The sequence below is a fragment of the Taudactylus pleione genome, unplaced genomic scaffold (genome assembly GCF_031769625.1).
Source record: "Taudactylus pleione unplaced genomic scaffold, aTauple2 ptg000454l, whole genome shotgun sequence".
Taxonomy (NCBI): Eukaryota; Metazoa; Chordata; class Amphibia; order Anura; family Myobatrachidae; genus Taudactylus; species Taudactylus pleione.
The window spans coordinates 9,292,689-9,312,149 of NW_028284856.1; the positions used below are offsets into that span (position 1 = coordinate 9,292,689).

General features: G+C 43.3%; 1 protein-coding gene and 1 pseudogene across 4 annotated transcripts in view; both read right to left on the reverse strand.

Moving 5' to 3' along the window:
* LOC148505425 (ceramide synthase 2-like) overlaps positions 1 to 19,461 on the reverse strand; it is an 84,737-nt gene that overhangs the window by 17,591 nt on the left and 47,685 nt on the right. For all 4 annotated transcript variants that reach the window (XM_088448258.1, XM_088448256.1, XM_088448255.1 and 1 more), the window contains exons 6-8: positions 17,905 to 17,955; positions 15,723 to 15,815; positions 11,511 to 11,639 (exon numbers count right to left, since the gene is read on the reverse strand). In XM_088448258.1, the coding sequence (XP_088304384.1) occupies positions 11,511 to 11,639; positions 15,723 to 15,815; positions 17,905 to 17,955 (273 nt within the window). The remainder of the gene's footprint in view (positions 1 to 11,510; positions 11,640 to 15,722; positions 15,816 to 17,904; positions 17,956 to 19,461) is intronic.
* On the reverse strand, positions 4,687 to 4,804 carry LOC148505426 (5S ribosomal RNA; annotated as a pseudogene).

Below are 19,461 nucleotides of genomic sequence, written 5' to 3' on the forward strand. Positions count from 1 at the left end.
TGGAGTTATAGCAGATTCCTAAGTGCAGAATCACAAGTGCAAAATAGATTTTAGGGAAAATTTCAGCGTTAGACCGGCGTTAAACCGAAGGAAAACAGAAGGAGAACATTTCATCAAACACAACTAAACTGCTATCAATCAGTGGCTAAACTCCCGGAGACAATGGAGTCATTTGCCGCTGGGCTCCAGCCCTTAAGGGGGCACCTGGCTCCATTGTCCCCCGGGATGTTCCGGGCACTGCTATGGAGATGGAGCGCCGCTGATCGGCGCTCCACCTCCTGCGGCGTCAATACGGGGGGTGCGGTCGCACCCCCTATTTGCCGGGGGCCCGCTGAGTGAGTTACCAGCAGGCGCCCGGCTCCTTCTTTCCCCCCGGTGGCAGCCGGAGGAATGGAGCTCACTCCTGAGCTCCACTTCCGGGTCCCGCAATGCACTATGGGAGTGACGTCATGACGTCACTCCCATAGTTCTGAGGACGAGGAGCGGGCGCCGAGCACGGAAGGCAGCAGCACTGGAGCGGGATTAAGTATTGTGTTTTTTTTTTGTATGTGTGTGCGCTCGCGGGAGGGGGCTCGCTACAGGGGGCATTATTGGTGGCTCACTACAGGGTGCATTATTGGGGGCTCACTACAGGGGGCATTACTGGGGGCTCACTACAGGGGGCATTACAGGGGGCTTACTACAGGGAGCATTACTGGGAGCACTACAGGGGGCATTACAGGGGCTTACTACAGGGGGATTTACAGGGGGATTACCTTAGGGGGCTTACTACAGGGTACATTTTGGAGGCTTACTACAGGGGGCATTAAGGGGGCTTACGGGGCATTACTTGGGGCTTTCTACGGTGGGCATTACAAGGGGCTTACTACAGGGGGCATTACGGGGGCTTACTGCAGGGGGCATTACTGGGGGCTTACTGCAGGGGGCATTACTGGGGGCTTTCTACAGGGGGCATTACTGGGGCTTACTACAGGGGGCATTACTGGGGGCTTTCTACAGGGGGCTTACTACAGGGGGCATTACTGGTGGCTTACTACAGGGGGCATTACGGGGGCTTACTACAGGGGGAATTAATGGGGGCTTTCTACATGGGGCTTATTACTGGGGGCACTACAGGGAGTTTACTACTGGGGGCTTGCTACAGGGGGCTTACTACTCTGGGCACTACAGGCGCCCTTACTACTGGGGCACTGTAAAGGGGGACCACTACTGGAGGTACTGCATAGGGGGACCATTACTGGGGGGCACTACATAGGCGGCACTGCATAGAGGGACCCCTACAGAGGGCACTGCACAGGGGGACCACTACTGGGGGAACTGCATAGGGGCGCCAGCTGGGGCTGGCATAGGTGCTGGGGGGTGGTACATTTTAATTTGGGAGGGGCACCTGGGATGAAGTTACGCCACTGCTATCAATACTGCATATGGACACCTATGGAGCATCAAGTGTGAGTTCACTACTTCTTCACAACAAACACCTGCTGCCTGCATAACCAGAACATGCAACACTGAACTCCTTGTTTGATCATTGTCAAGACATTATTTCACTTGCTACTATTTGTGCTGCCTCTTTTTCACAAAAAACTAAATTCTTATTTGTACCAATGCAAAGTAACCTCTAAACCTTGCATATACGGTTTGATTTACCATTGCTTTTGCCTAGCCTCACAACTTTGAACTTTTTTTTTTATTACTCATTTTCAAAACACTTTAAATCACATATATTCCCCTCAATAAAACAAACAAACAAACAAACAAACAAAAAACACTACTTTGTTCATCAAGCACACGCATTCACCAACAGTGTTCTTTCACCAGCATTTTTGAAAAACCTTCAACACTGTCCTTCTCACACATACACTATTCTTACCTCATCCACACCGTGACCATGTTTTCTTCAAATTCTCACTTTACTCAGTGCCTACCTAATCATTTATTCTGCCCCTGTTCCCACCTCTATCCTTCCTCACTAGTCTCCTCCCCTTCTCTCCCCTCCTCTGTCTGTATGCCTCCCCTCTGTTTCCCTCCTTCTCCTCTCCCGTTACTCCTCTCTCATTCTTTTCTCCCCCACAATGGTCCTACTACCCAACCACTAAGCTGAGCACCCACCCTCCTCTCCCTATCACTTCACCACACCTTCATCTACATCACTGTAATCTCCCTCCCTTTCCTACAAATGCATCCCACCTTTCTTGCCTATTGATCACTTCCTTCCACTCCTGCCTCCATGATCTCGCCTGTGCTGCTCCCTACCTCTGGAATGCTCTCCTTCTCCCTATCAGACTCTCCACCTCTCAAAAATCTTGAAACGGGCTCTCAAGACTCACTACTTCAAAGCCTTCCAGCTCTCATCCTAACCTGCTTCTTCCTCACTGTCTACCCTATCTGTGTCACCCCTGTCTGTCTCCCCCCCTATAGAATGTAAGTCTCACGAGCTGGGCCCTCTTCCCTTATGTGCTTTTCCTTCTCTCACACATACGATCATCTACTCAAAACTCTCCATAAGGGCACATAACACTTGGTAGCTGACTGTAAGTCGCTGTTTTACGAGTTTATTCATTTGTTAATGTACTTTGTGAGGCGCTGCGGAACCCTTGTGGCGCCATATAAATAAAGGATAATAATAATAATAATAATAAGATCAATATTGTTCACTTTTTTAGATATGAAGGATGCCAATTTTGCTTTACTCTTGTCCTTCCATGCGGTGTTGAAGATTACATTCTGATTTTCTACATGACAAATCACGAAGAGTTTCCAAACACCAGCTGTTACCAACATAAGGAGGTGGAAGTGCATCCAGAAAGTATTCACAAAGCTTCACTTTTTCCACATTTTGTTATGTTACAGCCTTATTCCAAAATGGAATAAATGTATTTTTGTCCTCAAAATTCTACACACAATACCCCATAATGACAACGTGTAAAAAGTTTTTTGGAGATTTTTGCAAATTTAATAATAAAAAAAAAAATAAGAAATCACATGTACATAAGTATTCACAACCTTTGCTCAATACTTTGTTGATGCATCTTTGGCAGCAATTACAGCCTCAAGTTTTTTTGAATATGATGCCACAAGCTTGGCACACTTATCTTTGGGCAGTTTCGCCCATTCCTCTTTGCAGCACCTCTCAAACTCCATTAGGTTGAATGGGAAGCGTCTGTGCGCAGACATTTTCAGATCTCTCCAGAGATGTTCAATTGGATTCAAGTCTGGGCTCTGGCTAGGCCACTCAAAAACATTCACAGAGTTGTCCTGAAGCCAATCCTTTGATATCTTAGCTGTGTGCTTAGGGTTGTTGTCCTGCTGAAAGATTAACCGTCACCCCAGTCTGAGGTCAAGAGCGCTCTGGAGCAGGTTTTCATCCAGGATGTCTCTGTACATTGCTGCATTCATCTTTCCCTCTATCCTGACTAGTCTCCCAGTTCCTGCCGCAGAAAAACATCCCCACAGCATGATGCTGCCTCCACCATGCTTCACTGTAGGGATGGTATTGGCCTGGTGATGAGCGGTGCCTGGTTTCCTCCAAACATAACGCCTGGCATTCACGCCAAAGAGTTCAATCTTTGTCTCTCATGGTCTGAGAGTCCTTCAGGTGCATTTTGGAAAACTCCAGGCGGGATGCCATGTGCTTTTTACTAAGGAGCGGCTTCTGTCTGGCCACTCTACCATACAGGCCTGATTGGTGGATTGCTGCAGAGATGGCTGTCCTTCTGGAAGGTGCTCTCTCCACAGAGGAATGCTGTAGCTCTGACAGAGTGACCATCGGGTTCTTGGTCACCTCCCTGACTAGGGCCCTTCTCCCCCGATCGCTCAGTTTAGAAGCTGGCCAACTCTAGGAAGAGTCCTGGTGGTTCTGAGCTTCTTCCATTTATGGATGATGGATTCCACTGTGCTCATTGGGACCTTCAAAGCAGCAGATATTTTTCTGTACCCTTCCCCAGATTTGTGCCTCGAGACAATCCTGTCTCGGAGGTCTACAGACAATTCCTTGGACTTCATGCTTGGTTTGTGCTCTGACATACACTGTCAATTGTGGGACCTTATATAGACAGGTGTATGCCTTTCAAAATCATGTCCAATCAACTGAGTTTACCACAAGTGGACTCCAATTAAGCTGTAGGAACATCTCAAGGATGATCAGTGGAAACAGGATGCACCTGAGCTCAATTTTGAGCTTCATGGCAAAGGCCGTGAATACTTAAGTTCATGTGATTTCAAAAAAGAGAGAGTGGATTCTGCACAGAGCTTTTTAATTTAATTTTGGTAATATAACCAACCATAAGTAATCATTACTGAAATAGTATCATCAAATGTTTTGTTGGTGGTGCCCCCATAGCTCAAAGAGTCAATACAAGGGAAAGAAAAAGATAAAACTAGGGCTAGTTACTGGGGCACTCTTTAAAGATAAATACAGTTAAGATTTAACTTTTATTATATATCCATAAAATATATGGTACCATATACCCCGCAAGGTTATTCAAACGTGTGTTGGCCTTGTTAAGAAACAAAGTCTTGAGGTGATCCTCTGGCTGAATATTTATAAAGTTTCCAACTCAATGGATGTATACTGGTTATAGTTGTCAATAATTACAGTATTTTTAAACATGAGCAAAATTGTGACAAACAGAAAATACGGTTGTGGTGCTCTGCTGATCATTGCTGAATCCCATATATTTCTCTTTTAACCTACAGCACCTGGTATTCCCTAGATGTCTCCCATCCAGGTACTGACCAGGCCTATCACCATTTAGCTTCCAAGATCAGACGAGATTGGGCAATTTAGTGATGTATGGCTGTAGAGATAATCAGATAGGGAAAGGTGAATAACCGCAGCACAGGTCAGAGCAAGAACACAACCATAAATGTAGCACTATCACAATGAATAGTCAATTTTATTATTAAAATTCTGTGTTCAAAGAAAGTGATGCATGAGCACACCTTAATTGTTACACGTGGATCGTTGTTAATAATGCCAAGTAGGACTATACATGTCAATACATAAGTTACAAACTCACATAAGTGTAACAAAAGGGTTGGAGGAATATAGCAAATCACCCTATAATCCAATAGTAGATATTATATAATCCTTGTGATTCCTCCCCAACAATTCAGTCTCGGTGTGTTCAGAACAAGATTTATATCACAGAATTTCACAGATCCTCTCAAAAAGAGGGATTATCGTTCATGCGCGTTCACGTTGTACTTTGTAGTTCAGACTGACCAACTCAACGATTTTCATTAAGGGAATATGCAAAATTCGTTTGTAGTTAAAAAAAATCGTTCATTACATTTAGTAAATGAACGATTTTAGTAAACGATTTTCGTTCATTTTTTCAAGGGAAAAATGAACGAAAATCGTTTAATAAAATCGTTCATTTACAAAACCGTTGTGTGTGTGTGCATGCACCTTTAGTGTTTTTTTTAAATAAAATTTGCAAAATTCTCAAAAAACTTTTTACACGTTATCATTATGGGGTATTGTGTGTAAAATTTTGAGGACAAAAAATGTTTTATTCCATTTTGGAATAAGGCTGTAACGTAACAAAATGTGGAAAAAGTGAAGCGTTGTGAATACTTTCAGGATGCACTGTATATATAGATTTAGGAGTATGCAACCTTTCAGTACTATGGAAACAAGAACATAATTAATCCTGAACTGAAGACTTAACTGGAGTGAAGTTTTCATAAACACTTGGGGGGTCATTCAGACCGGCTCGCGAGCGCGGGACGCTCGCAAGCGGGTCGATGTTCCCCCAATGCGCATGCGCACGACGGAGGGAGCTCCGTCGTGCGCATGCGCGAGACCCGAATAACGACGGCCAAGCCGTCGTTATGGGTCTCGCACTAAAGGGGGCGTGCTGTCGATGGTGACTGACAGCACGCCCCCTTTAGTGGGTGTGCCGGGGGCGTGGTTGCCAGACGGAGGCGTTCCGATGGGAACGCCTACCGTCTGAGTCCGGCCCCACTGACATCACTAGTGATGTCAGTGGGAGTGATTTGGGCTCTGATAGAGCCAAAATCACTCCAGGGCTTGCGGCAACGAGACCCTACCACAAGGGTCTCGTCGCAAGCCCGATGGTTGCGATGGTCTTGACCATCGCAACCATCTTTTTGGCCGCTCGCATATGCTGTGGGTGGTCACCCACAGCTATGCGAGCGGCCAGGAGGCCGCTCCATTTTCAGGGAGGAGGGCACTGATTCAGAGAGAGCACTCTGGTCAGAGCGTTCGGCTCTGAATCAGGCCCTTGGTTCCCAGTGACCTGGCTGACTGGTTGCATTAGCATAATTATTGGCCCATACCACAGACACCAGGTATTCCTGCAGAGCTTACAATGATAATGTACAGTGTCATGCTCAGCAATTTTATTTGCTGCCAATTATCACTTAAGACATCATTGTTTCCAATAATGCAATGAATTAAGCAATCAGTTATTTTGGTCACTGAAATGTAAATAAAGTGACGAAAGTCCTTGCCAGGTTACTAACGTTGTTATAATAATTATGATTTGAAATATTATTATTATAGTGACAAAGTCTCACTGCTTTCTATTAATTAGTTAACATCTACGTCTTCTGTGCTCTGTCTAGCCCCACACCAGAGGGAGGGGAGCGGAGGAGAGACTGAAGGCAGGGGTTACAATGGGGCTTTGTTCTGTCAGCACATGCCTCCACCTCAGGGGACTGCTTTCTGAGGAGGACAGAGAATGGTTTGAGAGGCTGCTTCTAGAGGGCCTAATCTACATTTCTCTGTAACAAGCCCCATTGTGTGGAGTACAAATTCATGATACCTTTGTTTTGTTGTAGTTATATAGGAAGGAAATTGCTGGAGTTAGTGTAAGAGTTATTTGTTATCCTCTCTATATCTGTGTGTTATTTTTTTTAATAAAGAAACACTACCACTAAAATGAATATGTAATACGTAAGTAACATTAACATAACTGTAAATTAATGAATAAGCTACTATGATTTAAATTATATCTAGAAACTATAACTCTCATATTACATATAGGCATTCTTGCCTACACTCCCGGAACCTGCGGGAGACGCACAATTTTTCGGGTAGTCCCCCGCACCTCCAGAAGAGTAGGCACTTTTCCAGCATCCCGCCCATTTCCTAGTGAAGTGTGTAGAATGGGGAATGATATGATAATCTCGTCATTTGGTTACGCACCCTATTCAAGTGTGCGCAATTCGTGGAATTTTGCCACAAGGGGACAGGGCCTAATGACGTCCCCCCATCGCTGCCCACCTACATCTACACTCCAGGATACTCCCGGAGAACACATTTCAAATGTCGGTAAGAATGCATATATGGCCTGATTCTGAGTTGTAAGCGGCTGCGTCTTTTGGTGGTCATGCACCTGCGACCTTATGCAAATGCTGCTATATAGTCCATCACTTTTGTCCACCCACATGTATTAATGTGCAAGGACTGAGATGCCCACTTTGTAGACTCTCTAATACCATTGGTGCATCTTTAAACGCCACCATTGGTTGCACCATTGCAGCTTTCACCAGTCCTATGGCAGGTAAAGTTTCTATGTCTGAGTATGGCCTCCTCTGCATATCCGGCCACTGACACGCCCGCGACACTCTCATAACACGGCCATGTGATGCACCAATTTAGCACGCATTAATAGCCACCCCCTGCCCTCCCAAAACATTTCTGATATTAATTGCAACTGCGCCTTTGTGCGTACACACTGCGCAACACATGCTCCGTAGGAGTTTTTAGGGATTTTCACACAAGCGCAGTAGCAAATAAAATCACTCAACTCTGTGAAAATTGGCATTGTGTGCGACTCAGATTCAGGCCCATAATCATCTATAACTGACATTTAGTGGTGTCATTTAAGTGTTTGTCAGCAACAGATTCAGTAGGTGCTGTAGACAATAATCAAGTTAGGAGTTCAAGTCCTATATAACATCACGATGCAGAACATTTTTTCAAGAATTAATGAACTACTGGTGATTTGGATTCTATACCATTGAGACCTTGGGAATAAACTAAACTTTTTTGTGCATATAGGGATTTATATCCCAGGTGAGTGTGATTCTTAATGAGTGTGAAAACTGTTCTTCTCTGGAAAGAAAAACAAGGGGTAATTAAATAAACCTTTATGTGAACGCATCTCACTAAAACAGGGTCCAGAGTCCAGAGGTTCCTTCCGTAAACCAGTGAAGAAATAAGATATACAATCCCCTTGTTGTTCTTCATCTTTTAAAGATATAGGGCCTAATTCAGAGCCACTCGCAAGCGCACAGCGCTCACAAGCGGCTCGATGTTTGGGCCCTGTGTATGCGCCACGTCCGGCGTGCGCATGCGCAAGCCCCGACGAGTGACCGAGCTTCAGTCGCTGCGGGGCTCACTACAAGACGGGGCGGCTGTCGATGGTGAGTGATAACTCGCCCCGTTTTGTAGGCGGGTAGGGGGAGTGGCTGCACAAACGCAGGTGTTCCCTTAGGAACGCCTGGCGTTTGTGGGAGGACCTACTGACATCACTAGTGATGTCAATAGTGGACGTCCTGCTCTATTAGAGCAGGGAGTCCACTCGGGCTTGCGGAAGCCGAGACCCTACCCCAGGGTCTCGTCGCAAGCCCGAAGGTCGTGATAATCGCGACGGTCTCCAGCCCACTCGCACAAGCTGTGGGTGGACACCCACAGTTTTGCGAGCGGCCTGGAGAAAAAAAAAAACGCCAACAGACCCTGCGAGCTGCCTGAGGCAGCGAACGGGTCTGAATCAGGGCCATAGGACGCCTTAATCAAGACATCCGCATTGAGGGCCTGATTCAGATCCGCTCGCGAGCGCTGGGAATGCGTACAGTCTGGGGCCGGTCCCACTGACATCACTTGTGATGTCAGTGGGAGTGCTTTTGGCTCTGATAGAGCCAAAAGCACTCCTGGACTTGCGGCAACGAGACCCTACCGCAGGGTCTCGTCGCAAGCCCGATGGTTGCGATGGTCTTGACCATCGCGACCATCTTTTTGGCCGCTCGCATAAGCTGTGGGTGGTCACCCACAGCTATGCGAACGGCCAGGAGGCCGCTCCAATAATAGGCAGGAGGGCCCTGATTCAGAGCGAGCGCTCTTGTCGGAGCGTCTGGCTCTGAATCAGGCCCTGAGTTCTAGCAGCACTTGTGGACTACTTTTGTTTTATATATATATCAATCATTCCACAATATATCTTTTAAAATACAGCAAGCCACTTTATGAATCAGATGTATATAACAGCACAGGATCCCAATATGAAACTGGATAAATATCTATTTGTGAAATGGAAATAACAATTATAAACAATAAAATATTAAACATAAAAATAAAAAGTCATATCATGTAAAAGCGGATTTAGGAGTGCACTCACCACTTATAAAAGATCTTGATCCACTGTAAGAACTTGTAAGTAATCAGCTGATACAACTTGTATTAGTAATCAGCTGATACAACTTGAAAAACGATGGTAGGGAAATCTGTGACTCCTGCACTGCTGGCAATTACAAGCATACTATTTATCCAATAATCACTGTTTATATAGTCATAAGTAGCCGTGCGTTGATGTTTTCCTTATATTAAATATCTATAATTGGCCCCAGCTGTTTTTCACAAAAGGAGACAGACGGGGCTCCGTGCATGGCGTGACTTGCCGGGTTCAATACAGCTCCTCTTAAGAGAGGCCCGTGCATCAGACAATGTCACTTGTCTGATCTAATTCGGCTCCTGGGAAGGGTTCTGTGTATCCTGGCGGAGGCAAGTAACGGATCACGGGCCGTGTATCGATGTCTCACAGCCCCTGGAACGCGGTGCTCGGATTCAGGAGGGGGGATTCTAAATTAGCAGTCCTGCTGGGGTCTAATCCAGCTCCTGTATTGGAGCTCCCACCTCCGGCAGCCGTGTTTCAGAATCTCGTAGCTCTTGGGACGTGGTCTTAGAGTCCAGGAAGGGGAATTCCCATTTGCGATCCTGCTTGTAGTGGTTTGTGGAAACTACTGTCTGGACACAGCGGTCAGTTTACGCTTCTTGACACGTTTCTCAACCTATAAACACTGTTCGTTTCTTCAGGGGAAATGTGCATGATATTGCCATTTATTAAGCAAATGCCTAAAGCCAGGTACACATTAGGTGATCCATTGCACGATATATATCGTTCTGATGCAGATCGAAACGATATATCGTGCAGATCGCATAGTGGGCCTGATTCAGAGCCGCTCGTAAGTGGCCGCTCGTCTGCTCCGAGCGATGTTCGCACAACTGTGTATGCGTCGTAATGCGCATGCGCCAACCAGTCAGTGCGGTCGGAAATCGAGCGCTCTCAAAATAGCGAGTGCCTGCTAATTTGAGTGACAGGATGAGGCGTTTGTGGGTGGTAACAGGGGAAGGTGCTTGAAAACGGGGAGTGGTGATCCGAACGCAGGCATGCCTAACGGTCAAAACGGGCGGTTTAATTGGGTGCATAATTAACAAAGCAGCGTCATCGGCCACGTCACTTGGTCGTCTCTTAGCCTGAACTGTTCGCATGATTGCGGTAGGAAAATCCTACCACAAGCACTGCAAGCAGTTCAGACGCCTTTTGATGTACTCGATTAATCTAATAAATAGCGGAGATGATGTAGGATGCGAGCGGCCAGGGGGCTTCTTTACAAAATAACGAGTGCATGTTTCGTTCGCTCCCTCGGACATAGAGGCGTCAACAGACCGCAAAGAGCGAGCGCTCAATTTAAATATCCGGCCCCTTTTTCTGAACGAGCGAGCGCAAACAGCGTCCGGCTCTGAATCAGGCCCTGTGTGTACGCCCGATCGCGCATGCCCACAGGTCGTTCATCGCATCATCCGATCTGCTGTGCACAGATGTGATAATGAGATGAACGACGCCATGCTGCTAAATGCAGCATGAACTACATATCGCGCCGTCGTCCACTGCATCATGCAGTGTGTACGGGCAGTGCGATGTATCGTGCCGTCACATTGTGCCGTCGCTGGGTACACACATTGTATAGTGTGTACCCAGTATAAGAAAGCACACTTAACACAAACCAGAGCCTAAGCGAACAGTCCATTCATATAAATATTGCATTTGTAAGAAGTAAACGGCAAACTAGTGAAAATTCTTTACCCTTATATTTCACAGAGCGCATTATACTGTATACAAGCATTATGTTATATATATTATTATGAAATATTAGGAAATGAGAAATCACAATGGACTTCCATCACCGTAAGATCACCGTAAGCCATAGCATCCTTATAATTAACAACAGTGGGTGCACTGTCTCAGTGAAGGATCACCCCTGGGTGCACAATACAGTTTCTGACTGCAGTAACTAGGATGGAGAAGTGAGCAATTACATAACAGGAAGCACATTATGGGAACTGATAAATATATATTCATCTTAGTCACACTCATCAAACATTGCCACACTGTATTACTTTAGAATAAAATCTCACTTTGGTATTATTTCAGTACATCTTTCTTCTGTTTTTTGTTTTCATGTGGCCTTACCACCTCTCTCACCTCCATAAAGTAGTCAGCCGCATCATGTAGAAGCATCACCAAAGTACCTGCTCGGATATAGTTGGCACAATATGAGAATATTATCAGAAAGATGGTGGCCCAGTGATGTAATATCTGCTCTTTGAGGTCCTGCAAACAATAGGTCAAGAAGATCATATCAATAAAGACAAGACAAAGGAGGCATAACTAAAATGATATCAAATTGGTTTATTTATAAAACACCTAGCACATCATTCACTATGAGGCTCATAAATCAAGGTGGTCTCTGCGTTTTCCCAACTCTCTGATCCTCTGATCAGTGTGTTCAGATTTTTAGCCAAGAGTGTACTTTCTTTGATGGGATCAGGGGGTCGGGCATCGCCATCTTTAGCGCAGCTCATAAGATGCGACCTCCCGATCCGACTGTTTCAAGAGCATTTGAAGCTGTTTATCGGCTAACGCTCATGCAAGCACACCTATGCAATTATCGGGCCGATTAGCCGATATTGGGTAATTAAATAGGTGTCAACCCAGATTTACACTATTCCAGTCTTTTTCGTATACCAAGTTGACTGTAGAGATGGCTAGATTACATGTATTTTGTACAATTAGTTTGCGTGTGCACTGAATTATAACTTGATTACACTTTTGTTGCCAACTGAGGAGATCATTTACAGACCACTCCTGATGTGCATCCAAAAGGTTCTTGGTTTTGTCTATCGGACACACGTGGAGGTACACGCCTATTCCCTGGTATTGGAAGATTCCTCTGCAAACTCAAAGTGCACCTTAGTGATATATCTCTAGACGCTCACTGTACAAGAGTTTAAATGTCTCATCAGAGATCAACCGCCTGAGTTTAGTACCATTTATTTCACTAAAATAAGTTTTCCTCCTAAAATACTGCTACTGTTAAGCATCATTTATGGCTAAAATTAATAATGAGAGTCAGGGGACATGGGTACTGACTTCTTACATGTGATATTTCTTTATGTGTTAAACGTTGTATTACATTGCCCAAAGTGCATCTATACTGCACTTCTCTTATCTGTCAAACTGGAGGATAAAAACTATTGACATTAAATGTATAGTTTTCAGCTGGTGCCAAATTCAAGTCCTTTATTGAGTAGAAATTGTGGGCTTCTCTATAGCAATTAAAACTCCTAAAAATTTCCCATGTCTCTATGCCTTTATCAAATTTCAGGAAATTGTTCCTGCACTGCTCCACAAATATCTCTGAATGACCTCACTCCATCCAACTACCCCCCTCTTCCTGTGCTCCTCCAAAACACAGCCATCTTGCTATGCAAACCCAGGTTCTCAGAGGAATGGTAGACCCAGAAATGGTTTGGCACTACGCAGCTGGCATTTTGCCTTTTGCAAATAACCTTCTGTATGTACAATGAGTGTATCAAACGTTTCCATATAAATACAGGTTGAGTCTCCCATATCCAAAATGCTTGGGACCAGGGGTATTTTGGATAACGAAATATTCCGTATTTTGGAATAATTGCATACCATAATGAAATATCTTGGGAATAGGACCCAAATATACACACAGAATGCATTTATGTGTTATATAAACCTTATACACATAGCCTGCATGTAATTTTATACAATATATTCAATAATTTTATGGCTCAAACAAAGTTTGTGTACAGAAATGAAATTCATTTATGTTTCATATACACCTTATACACACAGCCTGAAGGTAATTTTATACAATATTTTTAATAATTTGTGCCTTAGACAAAGTTTGTGTACATTGAACCATCAAAAATCAAAGGTTTCATTATCTCAGTCATGCCAAAATAATTCAGTGTTTCGGAATATTCCATATTTCGGAATATTTGGATATGGGAGACTCAACCTGTATAACCTAACTATACCTTTATGACTGGGAGAGATCAATATTTATTGTATGCAACTGTGGCCCATAACATTCCTTTATTTTGCATTCTATCTGGGGGACAATGGATGCCATGCGTGTAGAGGGCACTATACAAGAAGCAGACACAAGAACAAACTAAACTTTGTGAGCTAACTCCTCCCCCCACGATACATCCTAGACCATAGAGCTTTATAGAGCTTCAATTTTTTTCTGCTTAAGGAGTGGGCACCATTTTCCCTACGACTGTAAGTTATTTTGTTTTATTTTGCATTGCTCATGTGGAGTTCTCCTGTGAACACTGCTGTGGGATGCGGGAGGCAGTTTAATAGTGATCAGTGAGCTCTTTGTCCAACATCGCGCCATCCCAGCCGAGATTGTCTGAGAGGAGCTGTCTCTTTCCTACACGCATATGAATTACACAGATTCTGTGGATAGCTGACTTCCAGTCTCCATTTCACCTGGTTTTAATCAGTAACAGAACTGGTGTACTTCACATGTGAAATAAAGGGATGATATGGCAAGCCTCTGGAGCTGCCACTGTTATATTATGTATATATATATATATATATATATATATATATATATATATAAATAAATAAACCAGCACACAACCAGTATATTGTATGGCTTCGTCAATTTCTTCTTTTTTGTAGCCACGCTCAGGAAAATTGTCCCCCATCTTTCTTAGGGCTTCAGGTAAAGCAGATTTATCAGATGTTATCCTCACGACCCTTACCAGTTGAGGGAAGGCAATCCCTTATTAAGGGGATTTTCTTTTTTCATTTTTTTAGATTTTTGTAAGTTGGTACCTGCCAGGCGATTAGCTTTCCTGCTCTGCCTATGTGTAATTGACTGTGCATCTTGCGCTGCAGGGGACCAAGCTGTGCATTTGTCTGGAGAGGTCGCAGCCGAGATGGTACAACCTGCCTGGATGAAGGAGTTGGTGTGCTCCATTTCAGAGCTTATTCAGAAGAGGTCAGACCATCAGTGTCCAGTGAGTGTCCAGTTCTCTGCGCCCCCATCTTCTGTAGTGGCCCATCCACAGGGTCCCCTTTTCTCACAAGCCCCACAGTATCCAGTTGGGGTTGATTCCCAAATAGGGAGGCTGGCTATTCCCTGGGTTAGTTCCATGCAGCAGACAATGGCCTCCATGGCCTCATCACCGGATAGGCTTTGTGAGGCGACCTTGTCTGGCCACCCTCACACTTGTCAGAACTCTGCATGGGTTCAGCTTCCAGAGGATTCTGATTTATCTGGGATGGAGGAGGAAGATGTTTCTAGGGGCTCAGATCTGAAAGACCCTGTTCCAGGGATGGGGTATTCCACCACTCACCAAGGAGTGGAGGAATTGGTTTTGGCAATCCAGAAGGTTTAGGGTCTCCAGGATGTGGTGGAATCTGATGTTCCTTTGGGTTCCTTGTTGAAACATCAAAAGAAAGATGCTGTTTTTTCACCTTTCATTTTGAAGTGGTTAAATTTCTCCTATTCCTTCTCCGAGGAGGATTTGGGTAAATACTATAGGAGGCCGCGTTTTGATTGGATGTCTCCATCACTCAGCTGGCTAAGGCCACTGTTATTGCCATTCCCAATGCAGCGTTCTTGAAGGATGGCTCGAACAAGAAATGTGAGAGGGTCGTTAAGTCGATCTTTGTCACTGGTGTTTCACAGCCCAGGGAGTCTTGCAGCACCCTGGGCCAATAAGGTGGCGGAGAAATGGACTGAGCAGCTCAGTGAAGGGTAATGGTGCATACACACGGTCAGATTTTTCTTCAGATCTGAATGATAACGATTTTAAAAATCGTTCAATCGTTCATATCTGAAGGAAAATCTGACATGTGTGCAACGATGAACGATGCGCGTTCCCGTTTGTCAGATAACGATATCTGACATCTGATGTGTTTGCAGTCAGTTTTGGACGATTTCCAGTCATTTTAATACAGTCAAAAATTGTTAAATCGTTGGCAAATCGTTCAATCGTTCAGTCGTTGAATTGTTCATCTGACATATCTGACCATGTGTATGCACCTTTACAGTCTCCTAGGCTAGACTTGTTACCCTTAGTGGATTTATGTAGAGACGTGATGGCCTACATGTGTAATGCAGTCATGGATGTGGTTCTTGGCTTGTCCTGGATTTCTGCATTGGCCGAGTTGGCCAGTCGCACTGTATGGCTTAAATGCTGGGAGGCAGACGCAGTATCAAATGGAGCAGGAATGAGTGGGGGTAGGGTTGTGTTAGAGCAGGTGGCCGATTGAGAAGACCCAGCATATGCCAGGTCTCTTTACTAGTGTGTTTATATTGAACCAGAGACAGACATATAGTTATAATAGAGACACATTTACCTTTCTTTTTACATCAAAAGCTAAAGTGAGGAGCATTGATGAGTAAAATCCCAGCTGTAGCATGTAATACCAGTACAAAGAGGACTCCAATGGCTGTATAAGAGGGGAAGAAGGATACAGAGAACATTCATCAATGTGGGGAACATGATAAAATATGCACTTTAAAAATGTAAAGTTTCTTCATTCCCTAACACTTTAAAAAACACAGCTCCCTATGCAACTTTGTACCTACTTGTGCATTATCCAAGCTGTAACAAATTATTAATTCCATCCTAGGTCCCTGTTTTGACTATAGATATTGTTTATTACCAGTTATTTATATAGCGCACACATATTCCGCAGTGCTTTATAGAGAATATTTGGCCATTCACATCAGTCCCTGCTCCAGTGGGCAGGGACTGATGTGTATCCCCTACCACAAGATCACACATACACACTAGGGTTATTTTTTGGTTGGAGGCCAATAAACCTACCAGTAAGATTTTGGAGTGTGGGAGGGAATGGGAGCACCCACAGCAAACACACGCAAGCACAGGGAGAATATACAAACTCCACACAGTTAGAGCCGTAGTGGGAAATATATCTCTATTTTCCCATGTTGGCCAACAGTATGATAAAATTGCTCTTACTCTATATACTGGATGTAATTATTATTGTCTGTATTTATCGTCTGGTGCACATGAGTTAATATATATTTAAGAATGTAAATATACAGTATATTAGAAGAGTATATAAAATACAAATAACCATATACAGTAAACATATCATGATGAGAATTGTAGTGCACAGCGCTCAGCCTAGACTGCACCAAACATGCTGTGATCAGATGCACCCACATGTGCCTCCAAATGATATTAAACTGCTTTCTCTGTTCTCATTCTATCTGCCAGTAGCCTGTCCTGTAGTACTTCTGTGATACCTGGCTTATTAGCTTTTTTTCTGCTTTGTGAGATCATTACATTACTAATGAAGGAAAATCTCATTTTAATGTAAGTGGCAGAAACAACACATGCTTTACATTGTACTTCTTATATATAATCTGACACTACCTGCATTAAAAGCAGTAAAGTATCATTAATATTTTAAATACATGCAATTTATTTAGGAATTGTTTCTATTAAATTTCAGCCAAATGATATATAGGCAGAATCACATTGATCTGAACAGTGCTTCTCCCAAACTCGTCTGCCACAGGCAGTAGTGGCGTATGTATAATGGGTGCAGTGTGTGCGGGGCACACGGGCCCCCGGTCCAGGGGGGCCCCACACCGTACACCCTGCACCCATATTATCTTAAACTCACCTGTCCGTGGTCCCGCGTCGGGTGTCAGCGCTGCTCAGAACACCGGAAAATGGCTGCCGCGGCCACTTTTCCGGTGTTCTGCGCATGCGCAGTAGACTCCGGGCACACTCTAGTCAGCCACCGTGAAGAGAAGAGGGGCCCCCTCCTCTCTTAAGACGCCCCTGACAGGCAGGTCTATTATTTGGATGGGTTTCTCATCGTTTTGTGGTAGATTTTTGGTCGTTTTAAAAACCCACCATTAGTAAGTCTTTTTTGTCAATGTAAAAAAATTGATTGTTGATGTGATGTTCTAAAGTGTTCTAAAGTTGGCTTTTTGATCGGTTTTCCATTGGTTTTGCCTTTAGTAATGATGGAAAAAGCCCAAACCGACCTTTAGTAAATTTACCCCATTTCTCTATGAGAAATGTATGAAGCTCTGGGAAGTGATAAATTGCAGAGTGATAAGCGACCAGCCAATCCGCTCCCAACTGTCATTTTTCACACACAGTCTGTAACATGACAGCTGGGAGCTGAGTGGTTGGTCGTTTAACACTCTGCACTTTAACACTTCCCAAAGCTTCATACATCTGCCCCATGAAACCAACACTCAGGGGTAGATTTACTAAAGCTTGTAAAAAAGAAAAGTGGTGGTGTTGCCCATAACAACCAAACAGATTACATCTATCATTTTCAAGGATGCAGCAGAGAAACGATAGCTAATAACTGGTTGCTATGGGTAACACCTCCACTTTTCATTTTTAAAAGCTTTAGTAAATCTACAACTCTGACTCAATAATTCCATCACATGCATAGAAAAAAATGTTATTTTCTTCTTCAAAAAAAAATAATAATTTTTTTTTTGTTGTTTGTTGTTTTCATTAGCAGATCGTGTGACTCTCACCTGATAGGGATAATTTGTCCAGAATTCTCTCTGGTCCCAAAACCATGGCTTCTAAACAATACACAAATAAATAAAGACTATTACTGCCACTGCTTTACAGGTAACATACTGAGAGACCCAGCAGAGGCTGAGTAATAGGCGACAGGGTCTGCAAAACACAACTTAGGTCAAACACATCACATTGAAACCAATAGTGTATAGGAAATCTTCAAATAATTAATGAGAAATGGAAACATTAGAAAGTTATTGTACATAAATCCATGTAGGAAACATCTTGTCCAGTGCTTGTCTGTGATAACTGTATATAAAGAAAACAACAATTTAGTAAATTCTGATCTCATGGGCATTACTCTCTCTATAGCCTGTCCCATGCCTGCACCTTCTTCATAGACCTTGTACGTCCCTGTCCTGTTTTTATGTGTGATTTGTTATACTGACTATCCGGCGAGTTTGAGGTGACAATGCTATAATACAAAAAATTGAACTGATGACATATGTATTCATTATGATTTTAATAATCTTTTATATGTTTTTTCTTTTTAAACTTGTGCACATACACTAATAGATATTTATGTAAAATGAAGATGAAAGGCTTTATTGCTAAATCTGCATTACCAGCTATTATCCACATATAAACCGAATTTGTGTCCAATTCAGACTTATCCTAGATCACAACAGATCCTCTGATTTTTTTTACTTTTCACTGCACACGTAATGCAAGGTCAGCAGGATTTTTTGATAAGTCTGAAATCCTGACTAATCAGATATGAGGATCATAAAAATTCAATGGGACCCACGAATGTGAAAATTGTGGTATGACAAAGCAAGCACATATTTGAAACTTTGGGTAAAGACAGCAAAAAAGACAAACCCCATTGTTCCCTTTATGGAGGCACCAATTTTTCTTCTTTCCATAATCAAGTGGTGTTGGCCTGGCTAAGCTTCTTCAACATTTAGGGCCGGATTCAATTAGACGCGATAAGCCCCGTTTTATCACTTTCGGGATAATTTCGAATTCGCGCAATTCAATTATTGCATGTGGGATAATTGCATAGACAGAAACCGGCAATAATAAGTTTTCACTATCTCAGAGCAGATGAAAACAAAATGGGAAATCTATATTTTTGGCTAAAAATGTGGGGATTTATGTCAGAACCCTTTGGATACCCCGACATGCCCCCTAATGATAAATTAGCCAAAAAGGTTTTTTAAAAAAATTTGGTCAAAAATTAAATTGACATTTCAATTTTGGGTCGAAAAAAATAAAAGTAGCGGAAAATGGGTTTAAAGTAGTGGGCCTGGTATTTTGGGGGGCTGTATGGATGGGACAGATGTTTTATACATTGCAGGGGGCTGCAGCAGGTGTAGTTTTAAAATTTTTTAAAGGTGCACTCTATAGAAACAAAAATATACTTGAACCCATTTTAATGCACCCCCAATTTACGTCCAGCAGTTATTTTCTCATAAAAATATAGTTTTTTTTACAATTTTTCAACACTTATGCAAAACGTATATAACGCCAATTAACACAATTTAAGAACCAAAAATACTTTTATT